The sequence below is a fragment of the Cebidichthys violaceus genome, unplaced genomic scaffold (assembly GCF_023349555.1).
Source record: "Cebidichthys violaceus isolate CVI_PGR_0920_01 unplaced genomic scaffold, fCebVio1.0.p SCAF_14, whole genome shotgun sequence".
NCBI lineage: Eukaryota > Metazoa > Chordata > Actinopteri > Perciformes > Stichaeidae > Cebidichthys > Cebidichthys violaceus.
This window is the reverse complement of record NW_027176307.1, coordinates 1,694,334-1,722,215: the sequence shown is the minus strand read 5'-3', so window position 1 is coordinate 1,722,215 and position 27,882 is coordinate 1,694,334. Positions and strand designations below refer to the sequence as shown.

General features: G+C 42.1%; 1 protein-coding gene across 2 annotated transcripts in view; it reads right to left on the bottom strand.

Annotated features, from left to right (window-relative positions):
- Nucleotides 1-6,470: 6,470 nt before the first annotated feature.
- Nucleotides 6,471-27,882, bottom strand: part of jag2b (jagged canonical Notch ligand 2b) — a 43,015-nt gene continuing 21,603 nt past the window's right edge. Inside the window, exons 4-26 of one of the 2 annotated variants that reach the window (XM_068708440.1) lie at nucleotides 26,568-26,825; nucleotides 25,530-25,590; nucleotides 23,226-23,356; nucleotides 21,434-21,553; nucleotides 20,897-21,010; nucleotides 20,493-20,606; nucleotides 18,918-19,031; nucleotides 18,489-18,535; nucleotides 18,149-18,322; nucleotides 14,750-14,912; nucleotides 14,492-14,653; nucleotides 13,834-13,947; nucleotides 13,577-13,690; nucleotides 13,257-13,370; nucleotides 12,476-12,592; nucleotides 11,792-11,819; nucleotides 11,098-11,183; nucleotides 9,638-9,751; nucleotides 9,363-9,478; nucleotides 8,440-8,697; nucleotides 8,166-8,297; nucleotides 7,551-7,701; nucleotides 6,471-7,413 (exon numbers count right to left, since the gene is read on the bottom strand). In XM_068708440.1, coding sequence (XP_068564541.1) covers nucleotides 6,896-7,413; nucleotides 7,551-7,701; nucleotides 8,166-8,297; nucleotides 8,440-8,697; nucleotides 9,363-9,478; nucleotides 9,638-9,751; nucleotides 11,098-11,183; nucleotides 11,792-11,819; nucleotides 12,476-12,592; nucleotides 13,257-13,370; nucleotides 13,577-13,690; nucleotides 13,834-13,947; nucleotides 14,492-14,653; nucleotides 14,750-14,912; nucleotides 18,149-18,322; nucleotides 18,489-18,535; nucleotides 18,918-19,031; nucleotides 20,493-20,606; nucleotides 20,897-21,010; nucleotides 21,434-21,553; nucleotides 23,226-23,356; nucleotides 25,530-25,590; nucleotides 26,568-26,825 — 3,320 coding nt within the window. In that variant the 3' untranslated portion in view covers nucleotides 6,471-6,895. The remainder of the gene's footprint in view (nucleotides 7,414-7,550; nucleotides 7,702-8,165; nucleotides 8,298-8,439; nucleotides 8,698-9,362; nucleotides 9,479-9,637; nucleotides 9,752-11,097; nucleotides 11,184-11,791; nucleotides 11,820-12,475; nucleotides 12,593-13,256; nucleotides 13,371-13,576; nucleotides 13,691-13,833; nucleotides 13,948-14,491; nucleotides 14,654-14,749; nucleotides 14,913-18,148; nucleotides 18,323-18,488; nucleotides 18,536-18,917; nucleotides 19,032-20,492; nucleotides 20,607-20,896; nucleotides 21,011-21,433; nucleotides 21,554-23,225; nucleotides 23,357-25,529; nucleotides 25,591-26,567; nucleotides 26,826-27,882) is intronic. The other variant, XM_068708441.1, reaches the window with a different exon arrangement.

The following is a 27,882-nucleotide window of genomic DNA, read 5'->3' as shown; positions in this document are numbered from 1 at the left end:
TAAAGGCCAGATTCTCACCAGAGCTATCCAAACGACCAATAAGTACACATGCATAGTATCATGCCACTGTAGCTAAGGTGGGAAAGTAGATGCAAATTCACAGTTTGTTTACCCTCCTCTGACCTGTGACTTTTCCTTCTGCCCTTCAAAATCCAACATGCAGGTTTTAAATGACTTCCATGGCTGTGATCTGCCTACAGCAGGGAGATCCAAAAAAAGGCCAGTAGATTAAGGATGTCATTTGTAGCACCAATATGTCACTGTCAGATTAATTGGGATTCTTCGGTATAATTACTCTAAAACCATGGTTGAAAAGATTTGTCTCTCCTAAACACCAGAGGTATTTTTAGTGCTTATGGTAAAACTTTAAGGTCCCATAGAAGCAGAAAAAAAATGAGCTTCATTCATGAAATATGTTGTGTGAAGGTTCACATGGAACCCAAAGCCACAAAAGATAATAATAAGAAAACAAAGTAAGTATTGTTTTCATAACAAGAGCTTGGCAGCCTTTTGCACATTATCACTTAGATCTAAAACTATTAGACAGTTAATTGATTAGCTGATCAACCATTTTGATAATCAATTGAATATATCTGGGTTTTGAACTGTTGTTTAAACAAAACAAAATATTTAAAGACACCACAATGAGTTCTGGGGAATTGGGATTTTGTTTTTTACTGTTTGCTGACATTCTATATATCAAATTACAAATTGGTTAACTGAGGAATTAAATGATGAATCAATAATAGGAATCATTAGTTGCAGCCCTATTTTTTTATTTCTTTCCTAAAATGTTTCTATAAATGAGATACATAAATCTCTTGTTCAAATTTTTGATTATCATAAGGGGCTTCCTTCCCTAGCCCCTTTATTTCAATTCATATTTTAGTATCCTTTTCTGTGTCCTGTTACTTGTAATTGCTAAGTTTACCTGCACAAATCATTTAAGTTTCCTCTCAAGACAATTGTTCATTTATACACATCCACACACTGAACAGGTGGCCCAGAAAAGTTGCTATGGCACTGTAGACTCCCAGTCACACTCCCCCTCCCCTCATCCAAATTTGGTGGACCCCCCCCCCACCCCACCCCACCCCACCTCCTGGTGCAGAGGGTACGTGTGAGGGTTACTGCAGCGGCAAGGCAGACCTGCAGTGCCAGCCAACTAACACACACAGATACAGTCAGTACATTGTGACTTGTTTTCCCGCCTCGGTGCCAGCTGCAGCCCGCTGCCCACCAGCCCGTGCCAGCTTGATGTCCCATCAGGGCCATGTTTGGTTTACGACTGCGTATGTGTGAGTGTGTGTGTTTAAAAGGACGGAGGGCTTAGCCTAAAATCCTGCCACCCAGCTGCTTCCACTGTCAGATGTTCCCAAAGACCCACATCAACAGATGTACAGAGCAGTGACATGGAGCAGGAGCGCGCACAAAATACCATCTCACAGTCAGTTAGTGTACCGCAGTCTGCAGTGTGTGCAGAAGGTGCATGTGTGTATAAAAGAGACTCGGCAACCTTCTCCACCCTAATACAGCAACGATAAATGAAGCAGCCATGTCCTCTGCGTTTAGGCTCTCTCCTCTGCTTGTTAACGCTTTCACCATTTTGAGTGGTGTTTACAAATGCAGCGTACTGAGATGTCCTTGGCTGTTGTAAGGAGCCACTTTTGGAATCTGGTGTCAGTTTACTGATGCAGTCTGGGATCAGTGTGGTGGTGGTGGTGGTGGTGTAGGGGGAAGGGGGGGGTGTACTGATCTGACAGGCAGTTAACTTGGCATCACACAATGTACCTTGTATCAAGCTATGGCAATAAATGAAGTGTTTCATGCTTAATGGTTTGACATAGAGGAATTAAAACAAACTTTTGGATATCCAAGAAGTTAATATCCCTTTATAGTATCGAATAATGCTAGGACAACAGGACCAAACTCGTCTGAAAGCGAATTTACAGTCATATGTATATTATTTTACTTTATCATCTCCCTTCCTCTCCCTCCGAGACTCCATCACTTCCACAAAGCTGTGTAAATCGATCTGGCCTTTCCGACACAGGAAGGTCCTATTAGCGCCAGCCAGGAGCACCCATGGGAGGCAGGAGGAAAAGTGTCCCACCCCACCAGCACTCGGCCCAGCATCATAACATTACTCATGAAACATTCACATCTCTCTGTGGCCAGGATGATCACGCCAGCCTCCAATTGGCGGAGACCAGATCGGCCCAGAACAGGAGATGAGGTCCTATTGGTGTGGTGGGAGAGAGACTGGAGAGTGATGGCAGGATGACGGGGAGGCTGGTGAGGTTATTGGATCGATTGATCCAGGCTGTCCTCAGCCCACACAGACGAGGGCAAGGGCAAGGACTGCAGAGTTTCAGAAGATTGTTATTCTTGTGCGAGTGGCAACAGTTAGAAGTTATGAGTTAGTTGTTTTCATGTATTAATGCAGGTAACTGAGGTATTAAGCTGAGCAGAGCTCAAAATATCTGTTTCTAATCTTTCTGCCTCCACACCAGAACTATGGAGGTGAATGCAGTTTTACTTTTGCGGTTTAAAACATTTTAACATTTCATTTGAAAAGCTCGATGTTAGTGTCACATTTAGTCTGAATAATTTAGAACCGCTGTCTTTGAACAAATAGTCCTCTGAAGTGGGACCATTTGCTTATTTTGTCATTGGGTCAGGTGACCCTTTAAAGCACTGGAGAAGGCTTTGTTTACACCAGTCTCAAAATGGGGTCTGGGGCAAGTCGCCAGGGGGTCTGTGATAAATATACAAAAGGCTTCATGGTTTACTGAATATTTTAATTTTGAATAGTTCATAAATGAATAACTCTTAGAATCTGCAAATATGTTAAAACACAATTATTTGTGTTCTTTCACATAAATAAGACCGTAAAAGTGTAAAAAGTGTATCTTGGAAGTGACCATTGGCTGAAATAAGATCGAGAACCCCTCTGTTTTACACTAAAGCATAATATAAAACGTGATATCAGTAAGTGAAAGTAGCATTCATTTACCTTTGTTTAGTAGTTGTTGAATAAGAGCAGTCTCCTACATACACATCCAGCAGACACAGAGCTGTGTTAGCATTCATTTGTAGGTGTATTTCTGGCCCCTTCACCAATATGGCTAATATTTAGTCTCATTTTAGCTCCGTTTTTGGTCTCCACCGACTCCAGGGAGAAATACATAGCTTTTAGCTTGCTAAATGATTGCTGCTATTGTAGTTTACATCAAAGCTGACCAACTGCCTGCGGTTTTGTGTTGGGTAGGTAGTGAACAGTAGGTTTATCTGAGCTTTTACTGTGGAAAAGTCAACCTGGTGCAGCTGGAAATGGGATTTGTGAGAATGAATCAAACCAGTAGAGTTGTTGACCATAAAGCCAAAACAATGAACTGAAAGACACTAAAAAAAACATCTTTTAGAGCTGCAGTCAGGTAATAATTCTCTGTGGCTTCTACATTATGAGCAACCTCTTATATTACAAAATCATTTTATCAATTGTTAGTATACAAACATCGATTACTGCAGCTTTAAGGCATGACATGTTTAACTCTAATTATCGGATGATGGTATATTTTCAATATGTGTCATGATACACAATTTTGTTGAGTAAATAAATATTACAAAGCAATTATTATGGGGTGACCGTGGCTAAGTGGAGAGCAGGGCCGCCTTTCAATCAGAAGGTTGGCGGTTCGATCCTCGGCTCTACTAGTCCTGCTCTACTAGTCCTGCTCTACTAGTCCTTGAGCAAGACACTTAACCCCAAAATTGCTCCTGTAGCTGCATGTACGGTGTGTAGATAGAAACTGAATTGTAAGTGGCTTTGGATAAAAGGGTCTGCTAAATGACTGTAATGTAATATTACATCTGATTTATCTAGTAAGCTTCACTAAAATGTGATTTGTCTACTTCTAAAAGAATAGTCTCAATATTCTATATTGAATGTACTTATTAAGCAAGCAGACCTTGATTTTGTTTTGACAAACGCTGTTTCCAAAGTCAAGAATAAATTGTAACGCTTGAGTTTTAGACACAAATGAAAGCTCCTAAAAAGTTTGAACATCTAACTGTACCATGACGAAAGTTGGCAGCACAAGTGAATGGACCTTTAGTGTTTTTGTGAATTCAGATTTCCTCTCACATTGTCAACATGTTTTGGTATATGGATCTCTAGCAGCATTCCCAATGTCGTGTACTGCAAACCAAATATTACAAGCGTGATCCACATGTGTCAAAACTGCTTTAATAAATAACTGGGATGATTATTTAGAACAATGAAACATCCACTAAAATAATGGAAACCTTTGTATAAAATGAAAGCATGTCCCTTAAAGAATAAAATGTATACAATATGCATATTCAGCTTTTAACACCAGCAGTGATGCATCTTTAATTCTTTATTTTGCTGTGTCCCATTTACAGAAAATACGATGCCGGTTTGAGACAATGACATGATATGAAAAAGTCGGTCATTTTGAACTGAGTTGGTATCTTAAAAAAAAAAAAAAACAGAAAAAAAAACACCTGCATGGTAGCAAAGACATCTGCAAATATTGTTCCCTTCATTAAAGCCTTTAAACCAAACATGAAGCTAATGAATGACGTCAACATTTGACCTACTGACATCCACATTCATGACACTTAAAAGAGTCATGGTGGACTGATTTGTTTGTTTTTTTAATCCTCCTTAAAGTGTTTTATTCCAGCAATCTCCATGACAGCAAAGCGAGACAAGGAGAGCACTTTACTCAGGCGAATAAAACACGCCACTATACACCACACAATGTTTTAAAGAGTTACTTTCCTTAATAGTGAAAACAAACCAACAACATAAAAAGATGACCGTTGATACACAAATAATGCATTACTTATTACATTAAGGCACCTGAAACAAAAGGATTTGTGACGGGTTTAGAAATGGCTTGAGAACTTTTTAAGGCTATAATGTTGGTAGCTTTGAAACACTGTCAAAAGCTACTTCTGAATTTTGTTATTAACCAAATCCTGATTAAACAACCAAACCAAAATCAGAGACAAAGAGTTATTTAAAAATGACTAGTGATAAAGACCGGATCAAATAATGTAGAAGTAGACGGCTGCTCTGCTTCCAACTGGCAGAAAATTAGGAGCAAGTTGCATTTCTGGGCACACCCCCTTTAGTGTTGTCACAATGGCTGTTTCAACAGGCCTACTGTGACATCACTGATTGAGGAGTGGCCATAACGGCGACTCGCTTCGACGTTTCCGACGCTAAAGAGCAGCGCGGCAGCCGTTTATCTTATCAGATACATTTTTGACTTACCCTTTAAATATGACCATGTTAAAATCTGTTTTGCAATGAGACTGTGAAATTCTAAGAACACAGATGAATCATTGATACATCTTTCCAAATATTAATACAGGTTTTCTTCAATAGAGAACATTCTGTGCAAAATAATTTGGATTTCTTTGTATCCAAAAACTATCCAAGCCATAATTTCTGCTGTCAATCTACTGTTGACTAAGATCAATAGGTTCATTTTGCCAGGCTGATAGAAGACTGAGACCAGATCTAATTATGTTGGACCATATACAGCCAGGAAAAAGTGTTTCATCATTAAAATTGTTAATGGAAGTGGAAATCCGTTGGCCAGTTATTTCATGGTAAGGGTATAAAGCTTCACTGATTTGCCGTAACTAAAAAGCACTAAAGACATAGCCACAACTCTCGATGTGACAGCTTGTCACAAAAAAAAGAAACGTGTCCTCATGACTAACCATTTATAAACCCTTCAGAAATTCCTTCACAGGTGGTACCTCATTGTAAAGGTTCTTAACTGTGGGACTCTGGATATGAAGTGTTATAAAACGTGCCCATTTCGACTGGCATAAATAAAAGGAATGGCGTTGTAAAAAAAAATAATAATAATAATATTATTCATAATAATAACAATAATAATAATAATAATAAAAATGTGTGACTTGTCTTTAAGTTACTTATTTCAAATATACACAGCGACTCCTTTAGTATTTACACATATGTACAGAGTATTCATTTCTGTTTTGATCAAATACCTTGAATGGCGTTGCTGTGAAATTGAACCCTCTAGATGTACACTTCCCTTTGAGATTTGAGAACAAGGAGGTCAAACTGGGCAGCGCGACTTGGAGCCTCGACACGGCCCTTAGAAAGGCACTTGCTACCAACTCAAATACTGCAAAAAATCCTCAAACAGAGCTTTCAGCCAAGACAACTGAGAGACAGGTGAAGAAAATGGAAGGCCACATAGTAGGCACTGGGGTTTCTGTCCCCTCTCCCCTCCAGGCCAAGTGTTTTGGTAAGGCTGGCGCATGACGGCCACAGGTGGATTGGTGGGCAAAGCTGGAAAGAGACAGAGCAAAGGGAGGGCTTCCTCTGTTGCTGTAACAGCAGTCCATGTCCCTCAAACCCCCCCCCCCCCCCTCCCCCCACCCCACATTGAACAGGAGCCCGCTGACAATTTAACAAAATCATAAACATCTGTAAACAAACAAAAAAATTCTTTATACAGGTTGGTTTTTTTTCCTCCTTTTCGATGATTCATCGTTTCAAAAATGGTACAATTCCATAAACAAAAATTGCAGAGAGCTTCTTTAGCCTCTTGAACAACTGTTACATTTCAGCCCCTTCTGTACATAACTAAAGAAAAATAAGTAAACACAGAAGCAAAAAAGGATGTTCACTGTGCTCTAGCCTCCTGAATCAAAAAAGTACTTCAGGGGACAGTGACAAAAACATGAAAACAAAGCAAAGAATGGCTTATTAAAACACAAAGCCTTTTTTTCTTCCCAAAAGTAGTCCAAAAAGAAGAATAGCTGCTGCCTTGCAGCTTCTCTCGCTTCCACATTGCGAGTCCTTTGTTTAAACGTCTTATACACAAGGGTCTCTGAGGTCTTTCTGACCGGTCAAGACGGCACTGACATTTTTCCAGCGGTTGTCTTTGGGGCTGTAGCCTGGGGTCCGGTGGGGCGCTTTGAGGGGTGAACTGGAACTGTGCATGGTACAGATCACTTCCCCACTGGACTGCACTGCAGTCTTGGAGTACTTATAAACTGGCTGCTTTCCCGCCTCTGCTCCACCACACTCCTCCTCGAGCTCAAGCTCGCCTTCCGTCTCCTCCTCCTCCCCCTCATCACACGTCCGATAGGGGCCCATGAGCTTTTTGCGCTCCTGCTCGGCGTCCCTGTTGCTTTCTTTCAGCTGCTGCTGCTGCTGACGTCCCACGACGAGCCTAAGTGGCTGCCACTGGTTGTTCACGTTGTCATCGGCAGCTGGTCGTGAGTTCCTCTCGCGCTCTTTTCTCCGTTTGCGCGTCCACCAAACACATACGATAATGCAGAACAGGCAGAGCAAGCAGAACACCACACATAGTAGAGGCACCTGGTAATCTGATGACATAAAGATGTTCAAGGGAGAAAAGGAGGATAAGGAGTAGAAATCAGTAGAAGTAGTGAGGATGCTACTGAGGAACTGAACGAGGACCAGAACAAACCCTTGTGGGACACCCTTGTTGATGATTACTCACCTACTGAGGGGGGCATGACCTGTGTTTCCACTTTGACCTCAATGACTGCCAGCATCACGGTACTGTTGTGCCGCTTGGACAAGGTGCCAACTATAGCGCTGGCTGCCTCCTGGATCAGACTGTGGTCTGGTAGATCCTCCGGCTGGAAAGACTGAGAACCAAACCAAAGAACAGAGAAAATGAGACATAACAGCTGGGAACAAGTATCAAGTTGTTTTACAACATATATATATATATATATATATATATATATATATATATATGTATATATATATATATATATATATAGATATATAAAAAAACATACATATTTATACATATACAATATACATTTTTGGGAAAAAAAAAATATTGACAGAGTTCAAGCAGAGTGGAAACAGGAAGCAGGACATTGCGGGAATATGAATGCAAAACGTTGTGTTTTTATTTTAGGGTTAACTGTTTTATACAAATTGCCAAAGAGTAGCACTAGTTGTTTGGCTCTTTGGGACCCAACCAACTCAAACTGTGCAACACTGCTTCTCAGCCTAAATGGGGGTTTATTAACACTGTACAACGTAAGAATATAGTGTGTGTGCTCAGCCAAGAACAAGACAACGCAGATCATTCACTTACTATCGCCACTTCTACAGCATCCTGATTGGAATGAGAGAGGTCACACAAAAGCAGTAGGGCGTGGTCTTTTGCCACGCTTCGGGTGTCAGGAAGATACCTCAGCTCATAGCAGATGTTCTCCACTGTTGTTCCCTGAACAGGCACACACACACACACACACACACACACACACACACACACACACAGACTGATCAGGAACAATACAAAAAAAAACACAGCCTGAAAATGTGTTCACGACTTCAACAGCAAAGATTTATATGAAGAGATGACTCACTGGTGGTACTTTGTCTCTGTTGAAGACAAGTGTCACGCGGCCACAGCTGTTGTCCAAATGTCCGGTGTTTGGCTGGCACTTGGTGGTTGCTTGTGGAAGTGAGGGTCCAGCCATGGAACAAACCCCCCACTGTTGGCAAGGGGGGGAGAAGCACGTCAGGTAGCTGTGCTCCAGACACTCTCGTCCAGCTGGGCAGGACTGCTGGTTCTGGTCCTGGTCTGGAGACTGGAGCAGACAGGGACGGCGACCACACAGCACCTGGTTTCACAAAGTCAAAAAAATTCACCAACATGTAAACCCATAAAAACATTTATAATGGTGTTACCCTGCATGTTTCCTTATTATGGCAAGCAGTAAATGTTAGCTATCATCTGATTTAGAGCCGGACATAACTTGTATTAACCGTTTAATTTAATTAATTTTTTCAATTAATTAATTGATCATTTTGCCTGTAAAAATGTCTGAAAATATTCCAACAGTCAAAGAGCCAAAATAAATAGTTCAAAATAATATAAGACACAGAATAGAAGCTAAACCATCTTTGCCACGTTGTGTATTTTTGCTTTAGAAATTACTCAAATGATTGATGGATTATTACTTTGTCATTGATGAATTAATTGAGTTATTATTTCAGCTCTGATCTCCTTTACATCACAGTAAATTATTCTGATGTTTACTTAAAATGACACACAATAATGTATTTTCTGAATTATTTAGCTCAGTTTTCACATGTAGGGAAATGCTATAAATTAAGCACAACAAAGCAAATGAACATAAGTTACTTTACTAACAACTAAGAAACCATTCAGACAGTTTGTGCATGGGTTCAAACTCTTTCTCCTTGCTGTTTGAATTTGTTTGTAAGTGAGGAGTACCAGAGTTAAGCAGGCACTGTTTCTTTTTTTTAAGAAGGGCCATGTTACCTTTGTACAGTCCACTTTGCCATTGATGCAATGGCAGCTGTTGCACTCTTCCTCCCAGTGGCTGCCATGGGGAAACTGCAGCCCAGCATAGTGGCAAGTCCTCCCAACACCTATAACTACATACAGACAGAGACTTGTTGTACGTCTCTAGCAAGAGGGCTGCAGTCATGAGTGGCTAAATCAATGGATGAATCAAAGTTGTCAAACTTCTGACTACATAATGGAATCAATGAGTGAGGATGACTTAGAAGAGCAGAGAATAAAGCTGTACTTACATTCTTGGCATCGGGCTCCTGTTCTACCAAGCGGACAGATGCAGCGGAAACCGTTGATCTCGTCCACACAGGTGGCACCGTAGGCACAAGGTGAAGACTGGCACTCGTTTATGTCTGTGAAGATAAGAGATGCATCAAATTGAAGTTGGATGTAGGCCCTGGATCCCAACATGTTTAGCTAATGAGCCTTTATAGTAAAGGCCTGGTCACAACACAGCTACATTATGTCTTTGTGAAATATAAGTTTGGTGACATAGGAACTACTTGTAGGACTCGTTAGTAACTGGAACTGGAATATTTTCTGTCTCGAGCCATTTACTTCTAGTAGCTTGCCAACTTACAGTTAGCTCATTAGCTTGGACACTAACAGGATAATGAACTACAAAAATGATCAACCTTAGCCTCAGGAATGTCTGCAAACCTTTCCTCTTTTGTGGAGCAGTATATTATATTATATATTCAGAAAGAGACGTTTAAAAGTGACTCTCAAACTTGGCTAAAGGTTAACACCGTCAAGAAAGCTTGGTATTGGGCAACTGTGCTAATGTCACGCAAGTTGAACTCAAGATGAAATATGTGCTTCACCACTGCCAGTGAGTGCACTAATCACTGCAATGTCAATGGAATTAACTGATTTTGCTGCACAATTTTGCCATTTTGGCCAGAAAATAAACAAAAATGTTGTGTGGCGGTATTGTATTTTCCTCGTATTACCAATTCTGTCAATCATCTCATGACCCCTCAGACTCATCTTGTGGTCCCTTCGGGGAAATAGCAGCCAGTCAAAATCAAAAATAATAAGCAAAATAAATCACAAAGCCAATTATTGGATAAAACCCAGCAATGTAAGCTTTAAATTACCACTTTTATACTCATAAATGAGTAAATTGTGCACAGGTTTGACCACCGACCCGTCTCTAATTTGAGCAGTTCTTTGAACGACACATATCAATTGGTCCTTCCCACCAATATCACAGAGAGTCCGGGCCATTGTCATCCAGATTCCACATGAACACAGTCTGGATGAGAATTCTCAAATTCAAGCCTGACAGAAAAGGTGAACGCTATCCGGCCGAAACAAAAGAGCAGAAAAGAAGAATTTCAGGGTCACTGAGTAATTTGTCTTCCGTGTGTGTTTGTGTGACTGTGTGAGTATGGAGGAGGGACGACCTCTGACCTCTGAGGCGTTAGAGGACCAAGAAAAAGGGAGAGGGCGGCGTACCGGTCTTACATTTAGGTGTCAATGTGTCCATCACCTCCTTGTCACCCCCTTTTCCTTTCGGTCTCTCCTTGCTCCACCTATCCATCCTCTTAATCATACCATGTTGCCATGGCTATGTTAGGGTCTTATGAATGATGAATGAGGTTCAGGATTTTGATTTAAAAATGTTTTGGTTGGGGGTTTTGCACATTTGCTCTGCATCTAAAAGCAGGTAAAGTAACCTCATATCATTACTCACTGATTCGGCAGTCTGGTCCAGCGAATCCGGGAGCGCACTCGCACCGAAACCAGTTGACTCCATCCACACAGATGCCGCCATTGTAACTGAGAGAGGAAAGAAATAAACGATTAGATGAGGCAGTATAAGAGCCACATCCTTTCCAGCTGCAACAAAGCAGATCGTTTTTGTGTGTGGGTGTGTGTATGTGGTGGTGGAGAGAGAGGGGGGGGGGGCACAAGGCTCAATTCAACTCATCAATACAAGCCTCCACCTTTCAGATGCTAATTGGCGTGTCCAGTCCCTCCCCTCCCCTCCTCTCTCCTCTCATCATGCCCTCTCCTTCCATTCCTCCTCAAAGCCCGTCTCCCCCCCAGGTCGCATGAGAAGAATGGACATGAACGCCCTCCCCCCCGCCACTCAACCCCCCACCTGCATTCACCATGGGCTAGGTGGGACTCTTGGCCCCCCCCCACCTTCAGAAAACCTCTCTCCATCTCTCCCTGTCCTATTCAATATCCAAACCCCCTCCTCTGAGAGATGCTCCTTTGAGGCTTGATTTAAGGACAACTTCCACTGCTTTTAGCGGCCCTTCACCCCTCCAGCCTGCAAGGTCTGTGTGAAGTGTGGAGATGAGGGAGACGGGAGTAAAACGGGAGGGGAAAAGTTTGGCTACGCCACAGGAGTGAGGAGTGAGGCAGGAAACTGTACATACCATGGATGAGGGTTGCAGTCGTTTATATCTGTAGAAAAGAATGACAAAAAAGGAGACTTTTAGCGTTAAGTTGTTAGAGGGCCATGTGCGTGTAAATTGCCATTGCATTAATAAAATGTACTGATTTTATTGAAGATGAAAATATTGAATATTTAGCTACAAGTTCTACTTGTGACACTATTTAATGTTAGCTGCCTACATGTTTTGCTAAAACACCTAGGACATGTTAATATATCCAAGTTATCTTGCGATAGCACAAACTCCTCTTGTATTACAAGCTCAGACACTGTTAAGTTAATGTAAATATCACATCCCATGTGAGCTGGTTTATAACTTATATACTCATTGTTGCATTACAGAGAAGCACTCCCCCATCAGTGGTTCATTAAATACCACTGTCACAATGTGCAGTCTTGAATAAATCACCCATTTGCTTATTTTACTTGAGTTACTGTGACATTTAAAGCTCTTAAATATTGCAGGTATGCTGGGCTACACTGGCAGAAAGAGACTTTGAAACATCACTTCATAAAATATTGTAAACCAAGATAATGAACATGCTAAGAAACAAAGAAATGTTACATCACATCAAAAACACTAGGCACGTGAATAACAAGTACATGATAGCTAAGAGCAGGGTGACTTTTATGTCAGGTATATGCAAAGCTTCATAGAGAGACTAACTTTGGCCACAGGTGGGGCCTTCCCAGCCCTCTTTGCAGATGCAGGTGAAGGTGTCTCCTCCTCCCACACAGGTTCCACCGTTGGAACAAGGACTGGAGGCACATGTGCTGTTCCTGGCTGTGGGAAGAGAGAAAGCATTAGTCAGAGATCACAGATCTTACAAACAGAAAATGGTATGAACAGCATACTTGGACAATAAATCACATATTACAGTGTTTCGGCAATAAAACCTGAAACTAAAACTGATCATATTTCCTGAATGTTGCGCCTGCAGTCTAGAGCAGAAGAGTAATACACTGTACATTGCTCATTTTGCAAAACGAAAAAAATGCACTGACTTCAGAACCATATTTTTGAGTGCTGTTGTGATGCAGATTTATTAATTAGCAGGAATGTAGCACAAAATTATTTATATGTGAAAGTGCAATATAAATATTTACAAAAAAAACAAAACAAAGAATAATCGTGATGTTATTGATCAAAGATAATCGTGATTATCATTTTGGCCGTAATCGTGCAGACCTAGTACAGTCAATGTCGGCAACTTATGACCCTCAATTTGACATCCATTTATTTATATATGGGACAGTGGTAAGCCCTTAATCTGAATTGATTTAATAGCCAAACTTTGACTATATAGTAACCTTAAATATACCTTTCGTATTATTCTGGCTGTCAATGCAGTTTCAGAATCTAACAGGCTAAATTAGTCTGGTTCCAGACATCTGAAACACAGCTGATTGTCTCTGAACATATTTGAGACGCCATCCCGAGGCCTCACCTGTGTTGCATGTGTTTCCTCCCCAACCAGGTGGGCAGGCACAGCGGAAGGCATCCCCGTGGTCGTAGCAGGTGCCTCCGTTACTGCAGGTGGTTGCATCACACTGACTCTCGCCTGGCCAGGATCACAGAGAAACACTGAGGTCACACACACACACACACCATCGCCGTACGACTATTCATAGCATCAGTGAGAAAGGATACTTCTTATGCTACAACACACTCGTAACACACAAAGACGTGTCAGCCATGTTGAAGTCGGGGGCCGCAGCAAGCTATGAACATAAACACACACGTTAATTGAGAGTCGACATAACTCACGGGAATGGCAGGTCTTGCCCTTCCAGTTGTCTGCACACTCGCAGTAGAAGTCGTTCACCAGGTCGACACAGCGGCCGCCATTCTTACACGGGTTGTGTCTGCACTCATTGACATCTGGAGGAAGAACGAAGAGTGGTTAGATCTTTACCAAACTGTCTGTTATTTAGAGCAAATAAATCTGAAACGGAGTAGGCTGAAGCTCGACCACAGGCAGGCATGTTTTTTTTAAATTTAAATTATGTTGCAGAGGGACTCACTGAGGTCGCACAGTCGACCCTCCCAGCCATCAGGACAGAAGCACTGAAAGGAGTTCACTCCATCGATGCAGGTCCCTCCGTTTCCACAGAGGTTGTTGATGCAGTCGTTAATATCTGAAAAAGTGAGGGGAGGGGGGGGGTTAACATTTTCAGCAGGACTACTCTCAGAAGATCTATATTTTCAGTAACACTTTCACTTCAGAAATGTTTATAAAAGCCTATAACGCACTATTATGTGTGAACAAAAATAAAAAAATGTTAGAAGTTTATTAAGGGTTAACAATCACTGTTTATTTTTTCACTTATTAGATATGACAAAAACTATGTTATACTGTATATATGTAAAATGTTACTGACATTAATATAACTTTACATCTTCTTACAATAACATCAAAATGTGTTATAAACCATCTATAATTAAACGCTAAATGGGGAGGGGAATAAAAAAAATGAAAAAGTAATATCAGGCTGGTATAACTGTTTTGAGGAAATTACAGGATATTCGTGTTTTGTGGAATAAAATGATAGAAATTTGTGCAGTATTATTAAATTAATTTATAAAAGCATTTTTTGAAGGCAAATTACCAACTTTTTTCACTTTTTAAAAGACTTAAAAGTCTGTATGATCTTTAATAAATAGGTAAAAATCTCTACGTACTTTCATGACAGTAGATGCCACTGAAACCCGGATCACACATGCAGGTGAAGTTGCCCGCTGGCTGGCTGATGCAGCGTCCTCGTGGACCACAAACGTTGGACGAGATGTGCCGCACTCCAGCGGAGTCGTTGGTTGCTATGGCAATAGTGCAGCTGTCAATCACTGCAAGACAAAGAATTACAAAAAACGTCAAATTCATTACTTGTCTTTCACATAATAGTTAAAAACCGTTTCATCATTGCAGACGACTTCAGTCACCTTGACACGGAGCGGTTTGGCAGTTCTCCTTCAGCCGTTCACACGTCTTCCCCTCGAAGCCTTCGGGACAGGCGCAGTAGAAGTCCTGGTCCATGCTGTGGCACTTGGCCTCATTCTCACAAGGGTTTGGATCACAAGCGTCTGAGGGGGTCCAGCCATAGATCTGAGGAAACATAAAGGAGACAAATGTGCATTTACAATACAGTCACTATATACAAGTCAAATTGAAGAAATACAACTTCTAAATCACACTTAAAGCTGCTTAAATTAAGATTTTTAACTCTCCGTTTCTTCATCATTCGGAATGACGGTGGTTATTTTGGTTTTATGGACCTCAACTTTATTGTTCTGATTCAGTCTCACCGCTCAGAGCATCAGCTCTGAAAACTGACTGTACACTTCCTGCCCAGCACCAAACGGCACACAGACAAAGTCAGCAACTAACTGGTGAACGTAGTGGAGTATTTCTAACTACTAAAGAGCCAGATATTTCCTTCAGGAGTTGGTGGAGACCAAAATAAAGCTGAAACAATATTTTCACCACAGCAAGTTTATGAGGTGATAACATGTCAATGTTGTGTTAAAAAGCAGGGCTGGCCAATATTTCAGTACGATAATCTATCGTCTTTTATTTAAATATCATGATACACGTGTCCGGGTCACAGAGGTACAGTGCCTTGCCTAAGGACATTTGGACAGTAGTTGTGGGAGGCGACAGGCTGCTGCCATAATAACTAAATTTACCAAACACCATCAGCTCACAAAGATGGCTTTCTGATGATTATTAAAACAAGTGAAGATGCAAGTGAATGAGCGACAGAGAAAGCTGATCTTAAGTCTGTGCAGGTGAGCGGCTTAGCTTGGCTCAAGCCACCGCTGCCGTTCAGAACAAATCGAATGTAAGTGGACGAGCAAAGTAAGCCTCAGAAAGTTTCCCTAAGCTCATCAAGGGAATCCAATGCTTTTGGTTTTACATCTGTGCCGTGCTTAATCTTGCAAGATTATTCTGAGACATGAGCCTGGCAGAAGAGAAAGAAAGAGTGAGACACTGAGCAGGCACGAGAAAGATAGCCCATTATGAGGCCAAATATTGACACTGGTCCAACATCATGCAGAGCCACAGTGAATATAATAAAGATAAATCATCTGTCATACCACCGTGACACAGGCCACGGTGACATATTTTGACATTTCTACATGGAGCAATACAGAGGTTGGAGTGAAAATCGGCCAGTTTCTGTAAACAGAAGCCTACTGTGCATAAACTTTGGGTTGAACCCTTTTGCCATTTAAGGTGCTGAACAAGGGAGTTGGAGGAGGGCGACAGGGTGGGTGAAGTCTGCGGTCACGCACAGTTTATTTTACTCTTCAGTGTCAGAGCCAGATACATTTTTTTTCTTTACTTTGCATGTGTGTGGTCAGGGGAGCGTGTCTGAGGGCAAGAGAGTCAATAAATCTTCAGCACATTAAGTTAACTGTTTGGACTGTTTCATTGCAGCAGACAGGTTCAAAAGTAAGGGTCGCCAGGTTGTGATTGACAACCATTTTGAGTAATTGGCAACCAATTCTTGAACTCTTGTTGCCATCAGTGGAAACCACTTTTCAACATATAAAAAATAAGTAAAGCAAACAGCTTAATATGCACCTCAGTTTACTTCATCTGTATGCGAGAGGGGATTCAGCTGTCTGAGCAGAATCAAAGACAGATTGGAGGTCAACTCTGAGAGTGGAGATGATGGACATGCTGGTGTTTGTGTCACTTAAGGGACTAACAATCCAAGACTTCAATGCTGAAGGGCCAATGGATCTGTCAGCACAAAAGGTCCAGAAAGCCAGAATTTGAAAGGGAGAGAACGGATGAACAAGCAACCAGCAACTTACTGAATTCATTTTTGAGAGATCTGTGAAGAACATCACAACAGCTGCACTACTGCTATTTTGCAGACCAGGAATAGAGGAGGGGACACGTTAACCATGGGCGAAGGAAGTCGGGGGCCACTTTACGGCCCTGTCCTACTGTCTTTTTGAGTTCTTTTAAGCCGTCTGTATTCCTGCAAATGCACCTATATTCCAACGCTGTGAAAAGAGGTTTCAATCATTCCCACCGGTCCATGTGTGTCAAGACCAGACGATGTTAGAACGTTTTTTTTACTCAAACGTCTACAGATATGCTTATTTCAATCTGTGCAGCCAGCTGTCTGCACGGCAGACCTGAATGATGTCTTCATTATTCCTTATGAAGACATCATTCAGATCAGAAATGATAAAGAAAACACCTTTTCACAAACAAACTTCTGTGGACTTGTGAGGAGACGCTAATCAGGGAAATATGATGCATAGTTGTGGCACTGCAGGGCAGGAATCTACACCGTGCCATAGCAGGCATCAGGGCTTGGTAGTATGCAGGCAGAAATCCAGCGTCACCTCATTCAGAGAGGCTCATATTTATAGTAGAGATGCTAAAACAGGATTGGCTCCTGACCAGCAATGTCCTCCATTCAGGACCCAAGAGATGCAGTGAAGTGTCAGTTTCCTCACTGCTAACCTACATTAGCCTCAAACACACACCTCAAATATAAAAAGGCTGCAGCGAAAACAGAAGAAGTTTGCAATAAAACCCAGGCTTCGCCCATTAGGCTTGGAACATATTACACAACTTTTAGGCAGATCGTACTTTGGCAAAGGACAGTTGGCTTAGATAACTGTGCTTTAATGACTACTGCAGTTTGAGTATTTGCACAGCATTACGAGTCACTTTGTGTATATTTCAAAAAAATCAAATCATCATCATGCAAGTATTACAATTCTCTTCTTTTCACCAAATCATCATGGCTTACATTGTGTGATTATATTGGCATGTTTTTCCATGGCAATTTATAAAGTTCATTGGTTGCTAGGAACATTATGACACTCTTTATGGCAGTTGCACAATGTACCATCATCTCCTCGTCTGTCTCGTCTCAACTCATAGACCGCTTTGCTTTAGCACTTAACTTCATGTTACACCATTTTCTCTTCATATTGACACGTCGTGACCTCATTTTTTAAAGGTCTCCTAATCAGACTACAGAAACATTGATGAAAACCCCAAAAGCTTGAATGCACCATTTTGTGCTGCAAACTAATCAAGGTTAAAGCGCTCCTCCGCATGCTGCAGATTGAGCCTAACCTCCGGGCAAAGCTTCGAAATATTCACTGTCGATTACTCCCAACGCTTCGGAGCCCTGAAATTAATATTCGGGACAGCCTTAGTTTCTTCTCAGACATGTAATGTGTCACTGCTGCAGTCCGAAGTAACGCATCAACGTAACTAAAAATCAAAAGCTACCACCAGCTTATAAACCGTCACTGTATCCACAATAATCCAATCTATTGTGACTCGTGGAACATGAGACTCACCTCACACAGCTGTCCAGCAAACTGTGGTGGGCATTGACACACAAAGCCGTCCAACACTGCGTGGCACTGGCCGCCGTTCTGGCATGGGCCGCTGTCACACTTATTCCTCTGGATTTCACAGTGAGAGCCCACAAAACCTGGAGGACACTGGCAGTGGTGACCCCTCGGGCCGTCCTAAAGAAGAAACAAAAGAAAAATGAAGAGACCAACGGCAACGACAAACAAGTCGGTGGATCTTTGGCGCACAGACTGTGTGAGCATCTCCAAGCTATATTGGCAGCGTTCAGTGCAAGACGGCTGGGTAAAGTGGAATATGATGATTCAAATGAAACCTTCATACCTTGCATGTCGCTCCATTCTGGCACTGACCATGGCAGCCGTTGACGTCTGAAGAGGAAGAAGAAGACATGAATGAATATGTTTTATTATCAAACATTATGAAGAACATGGAATATTTATCACCTTATCCACTACAATGTGTGCACAGATTAAGTTTGGAAAAGAAATAACAAGTGAAGCTAATAGAGTGCCAGATAAACCTTGTATAGATTGTGACTGGGCATGCAGTGGATCCTCAGCAAGGAACTGGGCATGCAAGTTCAGTCAGGATGATTCGGTTTGCCAAGACGAAAGAGGAGCGGGTTACCACATGTGGGGAAAGGAAGTGATACTAAACTACACCTATGTTGAGAGTCCAGGAAGTGAGAGGAGGCGGTTGAAAGTAGCAGAAATTTAGAAGTGACTTTTAAAAAAGGAAAGAAATACTGACTGATGTCACAGTTTTGTCCAGACCATCCCCGAAAACAGTCGCAGTGATATCCGCCAATCAAATTTTTGCAAGATTTAGCGTTCACACAGGGCATTCCTGCACACTCATTTGCATCTGTAAAGGCAGGAAGTAGAAGCAGACCGAGTCCATCAATTGAAACAACAACCAAGAAAAGGACAAAGAGAAAGAAAGGAGACCAGAAACCCAACCTGGTTTTTTGGTTAAGTCATCTCAGCTTGCGCTTGGAGACACTTTGGGGGGAAAAAAGCCTATGTGGTAAAAAAGATGCTTTTTGGTTGCATATTGGGAAATGTAGGGTCCAGTGTTTTTGGGGCTGGACTTATACTTGGGAGTGAAAGTCAGGACACCTTTGTTGCTTCAATTTTGTTCATTTTCTAAAACTCTGCCCCCAAACTTTGTCATTGCAGTATTAAAAATCGCTGGACTACTCCTTGAACACATTTTCAAGGGTTCATTAAATAAAAGAATGATTTAATGCATAACTATTAGAGACGCAAATAATATTACATTTTTACTATAAATAAATCTATCAATTAGTTTGTGCCCATGGGGACGTCTTCCAAGTTCTTTGTTGCATGTCATACTTCTCGCTCCGTCTCACTCAATATTTACTGCCTTCATCTTTGACTGAAACTGAATTTCTTTGAGACCCTATGTCATTTTTTTGATGTCATCAAGTATCACAGAACTCCTCAGACTGTCACTTAACAGTTTTCATGTGTTCGACGAGGATTAAATTAGTGCAAACAGAACCGTTTCACTCACAAACCCTCACCAAGATATCAAAAGTGTTACAACAAAGAAAAGCACCACTGCTCAAATATTCAAAGAGAAGGGGGGGTGCAGTCAGCAGGGAGTCCTGCTGTGTTCACTCACACACACACCTGTCTCCTCTCTGAAACCCTAAACTCCACACAAACACACACGCACACAAATGCCAGGTAAGACAGGAGGCCAATGGCTGCATGTAAGCTGAGATCCGAGCTGGTAAGGTGACACTGAACACTTGGGATCTTTTTCCTACCTTCAGCCCCCCCCCCAACACACACACACACACACACACACACACACACACACACACACACACACACACACACACACACACCCTAACTTTGTTTACCGGTCGTAATCCATTTCCTGGCTTCACGCTGGTCACGTCCACTTGTTGGGACGGTAGGCGTAATGAAAAAACGAATGCCACCGACAAACAAACAGCCGGATACAGACACACTAGTAGCTCATAAAGTCATTGAGTAAAAAAAAAAAAAAAGCGGGGCAGCTGCCAGCCCATCCAGGATATTGATAGCTTGTACTCTGGCAATGGACCTCAGGTTGCTGGTTGCCAAATTAAATCCAAAAAACACATCTGAGCAGTGCGCCTGTGTCTCCGAGGTCATTTTATTTGTTTTAGGAAACGGAAAAAAGAAATGCCTGCAAAAACACGTCTTCCCTGGAGAAAGGAAGAGTTGTTTGCCAAAGAACTGAAATCTTGAACACGGGAAGTACCATTTTTTTTAACCGCCTCTGGTAAAATAAAAACATTTTATATCTCACCTATCTGGCAGGTCTTTCCCTCCCACTGTGGAGGACACACGCACTCGAAGCCGTCCTCCAGGTCCACACAGGTTCCACCCTGAGCACATGGACTGGAAGCACACTCGTCCAAATCTGCAAAAAAGAACACACCTCAACTCACTTTCTGTTTAACTACATGCAACATTTGTGTTGGACTTAAGTGAGACTTTAACAAGATGATGGTGAAAGAGGACAAGAAGGAGAGAGATGACGGGTTTGGGGGTAAGAGAGCATAGACTAGTTAAGAAATAAAAAGTGAATCTCCAAATTAGGATGTGTTTGGAAGAAAAGGATGAAAAAGAAGTGGCTGAGAGTGAAAGATGTAACTGTAAGTCTGAGCATGGAAGAAGTGGAGATGATTGAAAGTGGTGCAGGGGGCTCACTGTCGGCACAGGTCGGACCCTCCCAGCCCGGCGGACACTGGCACTCGAACCCTGTGGGAACCTCGAGGCATGCGCCACCGTTGGCGCAAGGGTTGGAAACGCAGGCGTGATCGGCTGATGGGGAGAAGGGAAAAGCAAAACATTACTCTTTTTTTCTTACAGATTCAGATTATAGATTGGGCTTTCTGTAGGTAAGCAATTTTCTTCAATCATTTCCAGTACATCACTTAAGGCATCCTTTGTCATGATTTTTTGTTAGCAGAGCACAAGAGTGCATTTTATTTGTTGTTTTGATTGTGTGGTTTTCAATTATTTATATTATATAATTCAAATTCCAAAGTCTGAATATTGAATATATAAGTTCATTGCTCTTTGTCAGGGTGTACTTGCATTGTTTTGCTATTATATTATATTAGTGGCATCAAATGGTCTTAAGAAGACAATATCGTTCTCTAATATTCTGGGACAACATGTCGCTCAACAACAGTAGTTATTGTGACAGGCCTTTCATAGACAGCAGTGCAGGTTCTCTCTTACCTATCTGACAGGTCTTGCCAGAGTATCCCCGAGGACAGGCGCAGTGGTACTCATCTGGTTCAGTGTTCATGCAGGTTCCTCCGTTGACACAAGGATGGTGGCGACCACAGTAATTCAGATCTAGAGGAAGACATTTTCGGTGATTTCACCCAATTTAGACCAACTTTCCAAATTAGAGAAGATAAATTCATCAATCATGCCTGAAGTCCATCATTAATAAAGACTGATCTCTCCCTCCTGACTCGAGCACGTATCTATGCATCAGCCTTGTTACTATAATATACAAAAAGCTAATTCCACAGCGTCTGGTCAAGCAGTACAGTGAAGTGCTGAATCTGGCAAATTTAACTAATTTAACTTCCAGAAAAAGAAACTGCAAATGAATGTTCTCTGTGTTTCAACACACTACCCTTATGTGATTATTAGGAAATGGGAGCATCGAGCTGGTGACGCCCATTCTCCAGTTGGGCTGCATTAAATTATTGGAAAAGAAGAGGATGCAATGAGAGGACAGAGTTTAAAGAGGCAAACCAAAGTGATGTACAAAACATGACGTGAATGTGGCATTTATGTTTGTTTCATGTGCTAATCTGAGGAACGTTTTAGCCTCCTCATTGCTTCAGACCTTCTGACTTTGTTAATTGGATCGACCCCGTGAGATAACTCTCGTTTCCCAGCAAGCTTGTCGAGATCCACCAGCTGTCAGCTCTGACAGGAAGCACAGTTGTGTTTTCACAACCACTCTGCAGCACTCCACTATGATAAAGGTTTTACAGGTCACAGCCAAGTGGTTAAGTTGCAGTTTTTAATCAGTTATAGACTGAATAGACTCCTAGATGTCCCTTTTCTTCTTTAATTGCTAATGGTTTTTTCCGTATACCTAAGAAACTCAATGAAACCCTATTTGATCCCTGCACACCATCCTTAGGCTAAAGGCCAGGTCACCCTACAGGCTGGTAAATAAAAGAGCAGGGATCCGTCTCCACTGGGGATCTTAGGACGCGTTCTCATCCCCTGAAGAGCCCTCGGTGACGAAGGGATGTGGGGGGATCGAGTGTCCCTGCTGCTGCTCCGATGCCACAGGCAGTAAAACTATCCAGCTGCTGTTCTCGAGTCAGAGAGAACGAGGACAGAATTCAGACCTCATGTGAAGGTACGTTAAAGTACCTTTAAATACTGATTTTTTGCAAAACATAAAATATCCATGATCTATCATTGTGATTATTATTTTCTGTATTAATTGATTCACTGACATCTGAAAGACAGAGCACAAATTTTGCCATCAGATCCAAAAATCTTTTAAATTGAACCTATTGATGGGAACACATCATACTCTGTGATATGATTTGCTTTGACATTTTGATCCTTTCATTTTCCGTCATCATTGTTTACTCTGTATTTGTTTGTTTGTTTGTTTGTTTGTTTATTTACTACGTATTTTCCTACTTTTGCCATTTCCACCCGGATGAAGAACAAGTGAGGTCGAAACCAGTTGCCGTTTGAACCAATATGCCAGCAAGATAAAGGCTTTTGACAAAACTTCTCTCCTTACGCTACCTAAAAGTGCCTGAAGAACACTTTTGCAACCAATTAATTGGTTAATCTATAAAATGTCAAAAAGAACATTTCGTCAACAGCGTCATTATTACTCCCTTCTTTCAACAAGAACACCAGGAGCAGCATTTCAGCAGCAACTGTAGCTTTAGAGAGCGTGCAGGATGAGAGCGGGCGCTTTGCCAGCATCTTGTGTGGGAGACGACGAAACAAAACCAAAAAAACTTTTATCGCATACCTTTATCGCACAGCAGGCCACCCCAGTTCCTCTCGCAGTTGCACTGCCACTGGATGTTGCAGGTCCCGTGGACGCATCCGGGGTAAAGCACACATTCATCACAGAACTGGCCCTGCCAGCCGTAGTTACACCTGTCAAACACAGACGCATACATCATTTCACTCATCCAATCCCTTCACCAGTTGATCACTGGAAGATAAAGAAGTAGTAACGGATCATCCGATTTTTTAAGGTCTTAACGACTGTGTTCAAGTCCAGTGAGAAGCTGCCAAAAAAACCCCAAGTTTCTCAAAAGAAACCCATCACTGAAGTTGTTTTATAAGAAACATTTACTATAAAGTCTGTGGGAAGAGGCATCGATTCATGACTCAAACCACTTTGCTGCAGGAGCTGCTAAACGTGCAAAAGGGACAAAGAGAGCCTCCTCGACAACCTGCCTAACAGTGGAAACGCACCTCATACTGCATCTGCTCGTGTGTCAACCTATCCCGCGGCCCTCCTGCCAACTAATCTTCGTGGAGGGCGACATTCCAAGGCAGGAGGGGTTAAGAATACTTCCAGCGGCTCCCATGCTTCGGGTTAGAGTCTGGGGCTGAGGGCTACGAGGGTGGCACGGCGGGTCCGAGAGCGAGTGGCTGGAGACAACCGTGTGTATACAGTGTACGTGTGCACACGCCTGCAGCTTCACGACAGCGATCGGCTATTCCAAGGCTGTGGTGTCGTCGGGCCAGCTGTCTTGTCAATTGACTGCTATTTTGAGTCTCCTGCAGACGGCACCGCTGTCTATCCGAGAGACGAGGCCTTCTCGGCCATTCTCAGGCATCGGGGAATACTTGGCATGCTTCTTCCACTGTATGTGATTAGCTTCAGAGGGCAATGTGACAGCAATGTGGCAATCACACTAACAAAAGCTTTGGCAAGGAGACTCGCTGATTGCCCTTTAAGCTATCAAAAGAGGCATTCTGTGGTTTAATTCTTGGCCACACTGATATCACGATTATTCATCAACCCCTTGCAGGTGTGGGCGTGATGTTTCCTCTCAGCTGGATTCCAACATCTTGGCACTTTGACGTGTCAAAGTTTGCAAAACGCTTAGAGTGGTGAAAAATGTGTTGCAGTGCTTACCCAAGTGACACGGCCAGCCTCTGACAGATATGTCAGAACAAGTCTAATGTGTGCTAATGAAAAGCCCCAATGCAGCAGCGTAACAACAACAGGCACGTACCAGCTTTTGTTTCTTAAAAGCCCTCGGCAAACCCCATAAAACTGTGATGAAATAGAGGCAGTGAAAAGAGACAGCGAGGGATTTAATACCAGCTTTCTGTGACCCGAGGCTTCATTAAATTCATGCCACTGCAGGAAGATTCTTTACTGCTGCTCTTCTATTCATCTCACTTTTCCTATTGACTGGGACTTGACATTTTGGGAAGAATAAGCTGTGCACCTCTGCGGTCTGCATGTTAACTGGAATCAGGATGCTGAACGAGGCAGACACGAAAAAATGTGAATGTTTCCGAAAAACTGGTCACCCCCCCCGTTATTCCTCGGCTCCGAGCCAAACCCTGCTTCCTAATAATGGGAGTCGAGTGTCTCTTTCCATCTGGCAGGTGGGAGGAGGGGGTTTACAAATGACGATGGGATGTACCACATCCTGGAAACGTGGACCTACGGGGCCATTCTACGTCACTTTATCCGACGGTCATTTCCACTTTGGGAAATGTACACAACACAGTGGGATATTAATTTCCTTTCCTGCTCCTCAAGGAGGACTGCAATGCGGATGGGGAGGGGATATGACCATTCCCAGCACGTTTACCAGTGGTCAAATTCACACACACCAACGACTCTCTTACTTCAGTCGGAGCAGCAGAGAGCGGATGAGATGCTTGGTATTCTGTAGAGGATTTCAGGTGGCTAAAAATACAAGAAGGCAGGCGCGGCATTGCCCTTTTCTTCTGAACCGAGGTGGAGATGCCCACGAGGGAAGAAAAAAGGCTGACACAAAAAAACAACAACAGGCTACGACAAGTAAAGGTGCCTCGGTTTGGCATCTGAAATGCATTATTCTTTTGTCTTTCACACATTGAGCTTGACTTTTGGTCATATTCTGAATATAGAAAACATGGCTCTATTACAAACAGACCAAAGCAAACAAACCAAAAAAATCTAACTGCATGCATAGTATCATAGATCTTAACACAAAGCAGTAAAAAAAAGAAAGAAAGAAAAAGATACTGATGGAAAGAAATGATTCGAGCAGTCATTTCTGTACATGAAAGAGACGGATTTTCCTGCTAATCTTACTTGCATTCCCCTGGGACAGAGCAGCCGCCGTGTAACAGGTTGCAGCCTTGCTTGCAGATCGCTGAGAAAAAGCAAGAAGATGGAGAGAAGTAATTTAAAAAGGTGACAATTAAATTCCATTGGGAGACATGTATCATTACATTTCTTCCCATAAAAAAAATATCATAAGAAAAGGGGCAGAGAGCGGGGGGAGATAAGAAGGGAGGCAACGATATGAAACGGTGGGAGGAGGGGAAGCTCGTTTGTTTGCCATCTTTCTAACAAGTGCAACGAGACGTGAGAATTCATGGCACCCTGACCAGGGATTGGGGGGGGGGGGAGACATCTTTATAGCCTGCATGTACAACACGACCCCCTCTTAAAAACAACCCAGCCCCTCTCCTCTCCCCTCCTCTTTTCACCCTTCGTCTTCTAAGGTCAGTTGGCTGATTTATTGAGGCCCCCCACTCTCTCTGACACCACCCACAAGCACGACTCCAACGCTGCCACGTTTCAACATAAGCAGGCAGCGCACGTTGCATTTCCAGCATGCTTTACAAAATGGTACTCGGACAATTACATTGGATTTACTTCAATTGATACGACTCAAACGAGTGTCTGTACTGTACATCAGATGACACGTTCAATTTAAGATTTTAATAACATCATTTTATACAGCAAATAATCTGAGCACTTTACGCTGCAACTAACGTTAATGTTAATTAGATAATCTTACAGATTTGAAGTCAATTTTGAAGTCTTTAAAATGTCCAAAACAGTCTACAATGGTTAGTTACATCCAAAAACTGTAGAAGGCTAGCATACGTTGCAACTTTGTTAATAGAAAGAAGTATGGCGACAAACTAGTGATTATAGTCATTAATCAATTCATCATTCTGTGTCTAAAATAGAATGTAGTGATCTTTTTTTGAAGTAACAGTCGTGAAAACCCCAAAATATTCAGTTTACCATCAAATGCCAAGAGGAAAAGCATCCAACCCTCACACCTGAGAAGCTTAAATGTTGAACTTGTACAATTCCTGGACATTTGCAGCTCACCTGTCCTGCAGTCTGAGCCCATCCAGCCATCCAGGCACACCTGGGCCCCCGAAGGCTCGCAGCGATAGTGGCCGAAGTAGTCGTCCCGAGGAACGCACAGCTTATTGCACTTGTTGCTATAGTAGTTTTCATCGCACCGCACTCGGATGCGATAGACGAGGCGGGCCACTGGCCCGTCGTGCAGGATGGTCTGCCAATGGTCGCCGGGGTTGATCATACCAGTGTGAATGCTGCGCTCGATCAGCAGCTCCTCCTCAACTGAAACATAAACCAGATTAAGACAAATCAGCTGTGTCAAAGTGGTGAATATTTTGGTCTGATGCGACAACAGAACCAAGAAGATGAAACATTCAAAATATCCGCTCCTCCACTTACAAATCACCTGCACACTGAATAAGAAAAAGACCGTTATGAGTAACCATAACGGGGAAGACTGATCCTAGATCATTATGTTTACAGAAGACTAATTTCCCTCCCTATGCTCTTGGTGTAACTTGTCCTCACAATATGACAAAATGAAATGTTACCATCAGCATCCAGTGAACCTCATCGTCCATGAGAATCTTTTATAATGGGATACAAAAGGCTCCGTTCGGTTACATTATGATGCGTTCAGGCTCTGTTCAGTGAAAATGAGTTTTGGGCGAAGGTAAATTATAACGTTATCATGATGTGTTCACATGTAATCTTGTAGTGTTGGTGAGAAACTTGAATAAATCCAATTGTTTGAAGGAGATGTTTTCACATTAATATAAATAGATATTAGAGATGAATTATGAGCTGTTTACACTAACTCTAAGCAGCTTATAATACACCATTACAACTACTGACACGATTTGTTTTATCCATTTAAAATGCAATCTTTTACTTCCTTATCATTTGAATTGTGTGTTTCTATGAAGAAAAAAAAAGTATAGATGACTATAACAAAGTAAAAGGATAACATTTTAAATTTTGGATGGTTTACACTGACTTCAGAGCGGTTGAAATGATTTTTGGGAAGGTGGCACAAATAGTGTGGAGCCTTGTAGACCAGCTGCTATAATCAAACAAAGGGATCTGTATGTGCCAATGTGGATCATCAATGATCGGCAATTTAGTATCGGCGGTAAAAAAAACGTGATCAGGGATCTTTAAAAGTTATATTTGCTCCTTTTTTTATGCTGATCCGATCTGTGACTCTGATCCGTGATCCGAACCGTGAATTTTATGATCCTTTGCCCCACTATTCCAAATGAAAGTGAGTGTTGCTCCGTAAGTACTGGAAGTGTAAAAAGCAACTGTTTGCTAACAAGTTCACCCTATCAATTTTAAA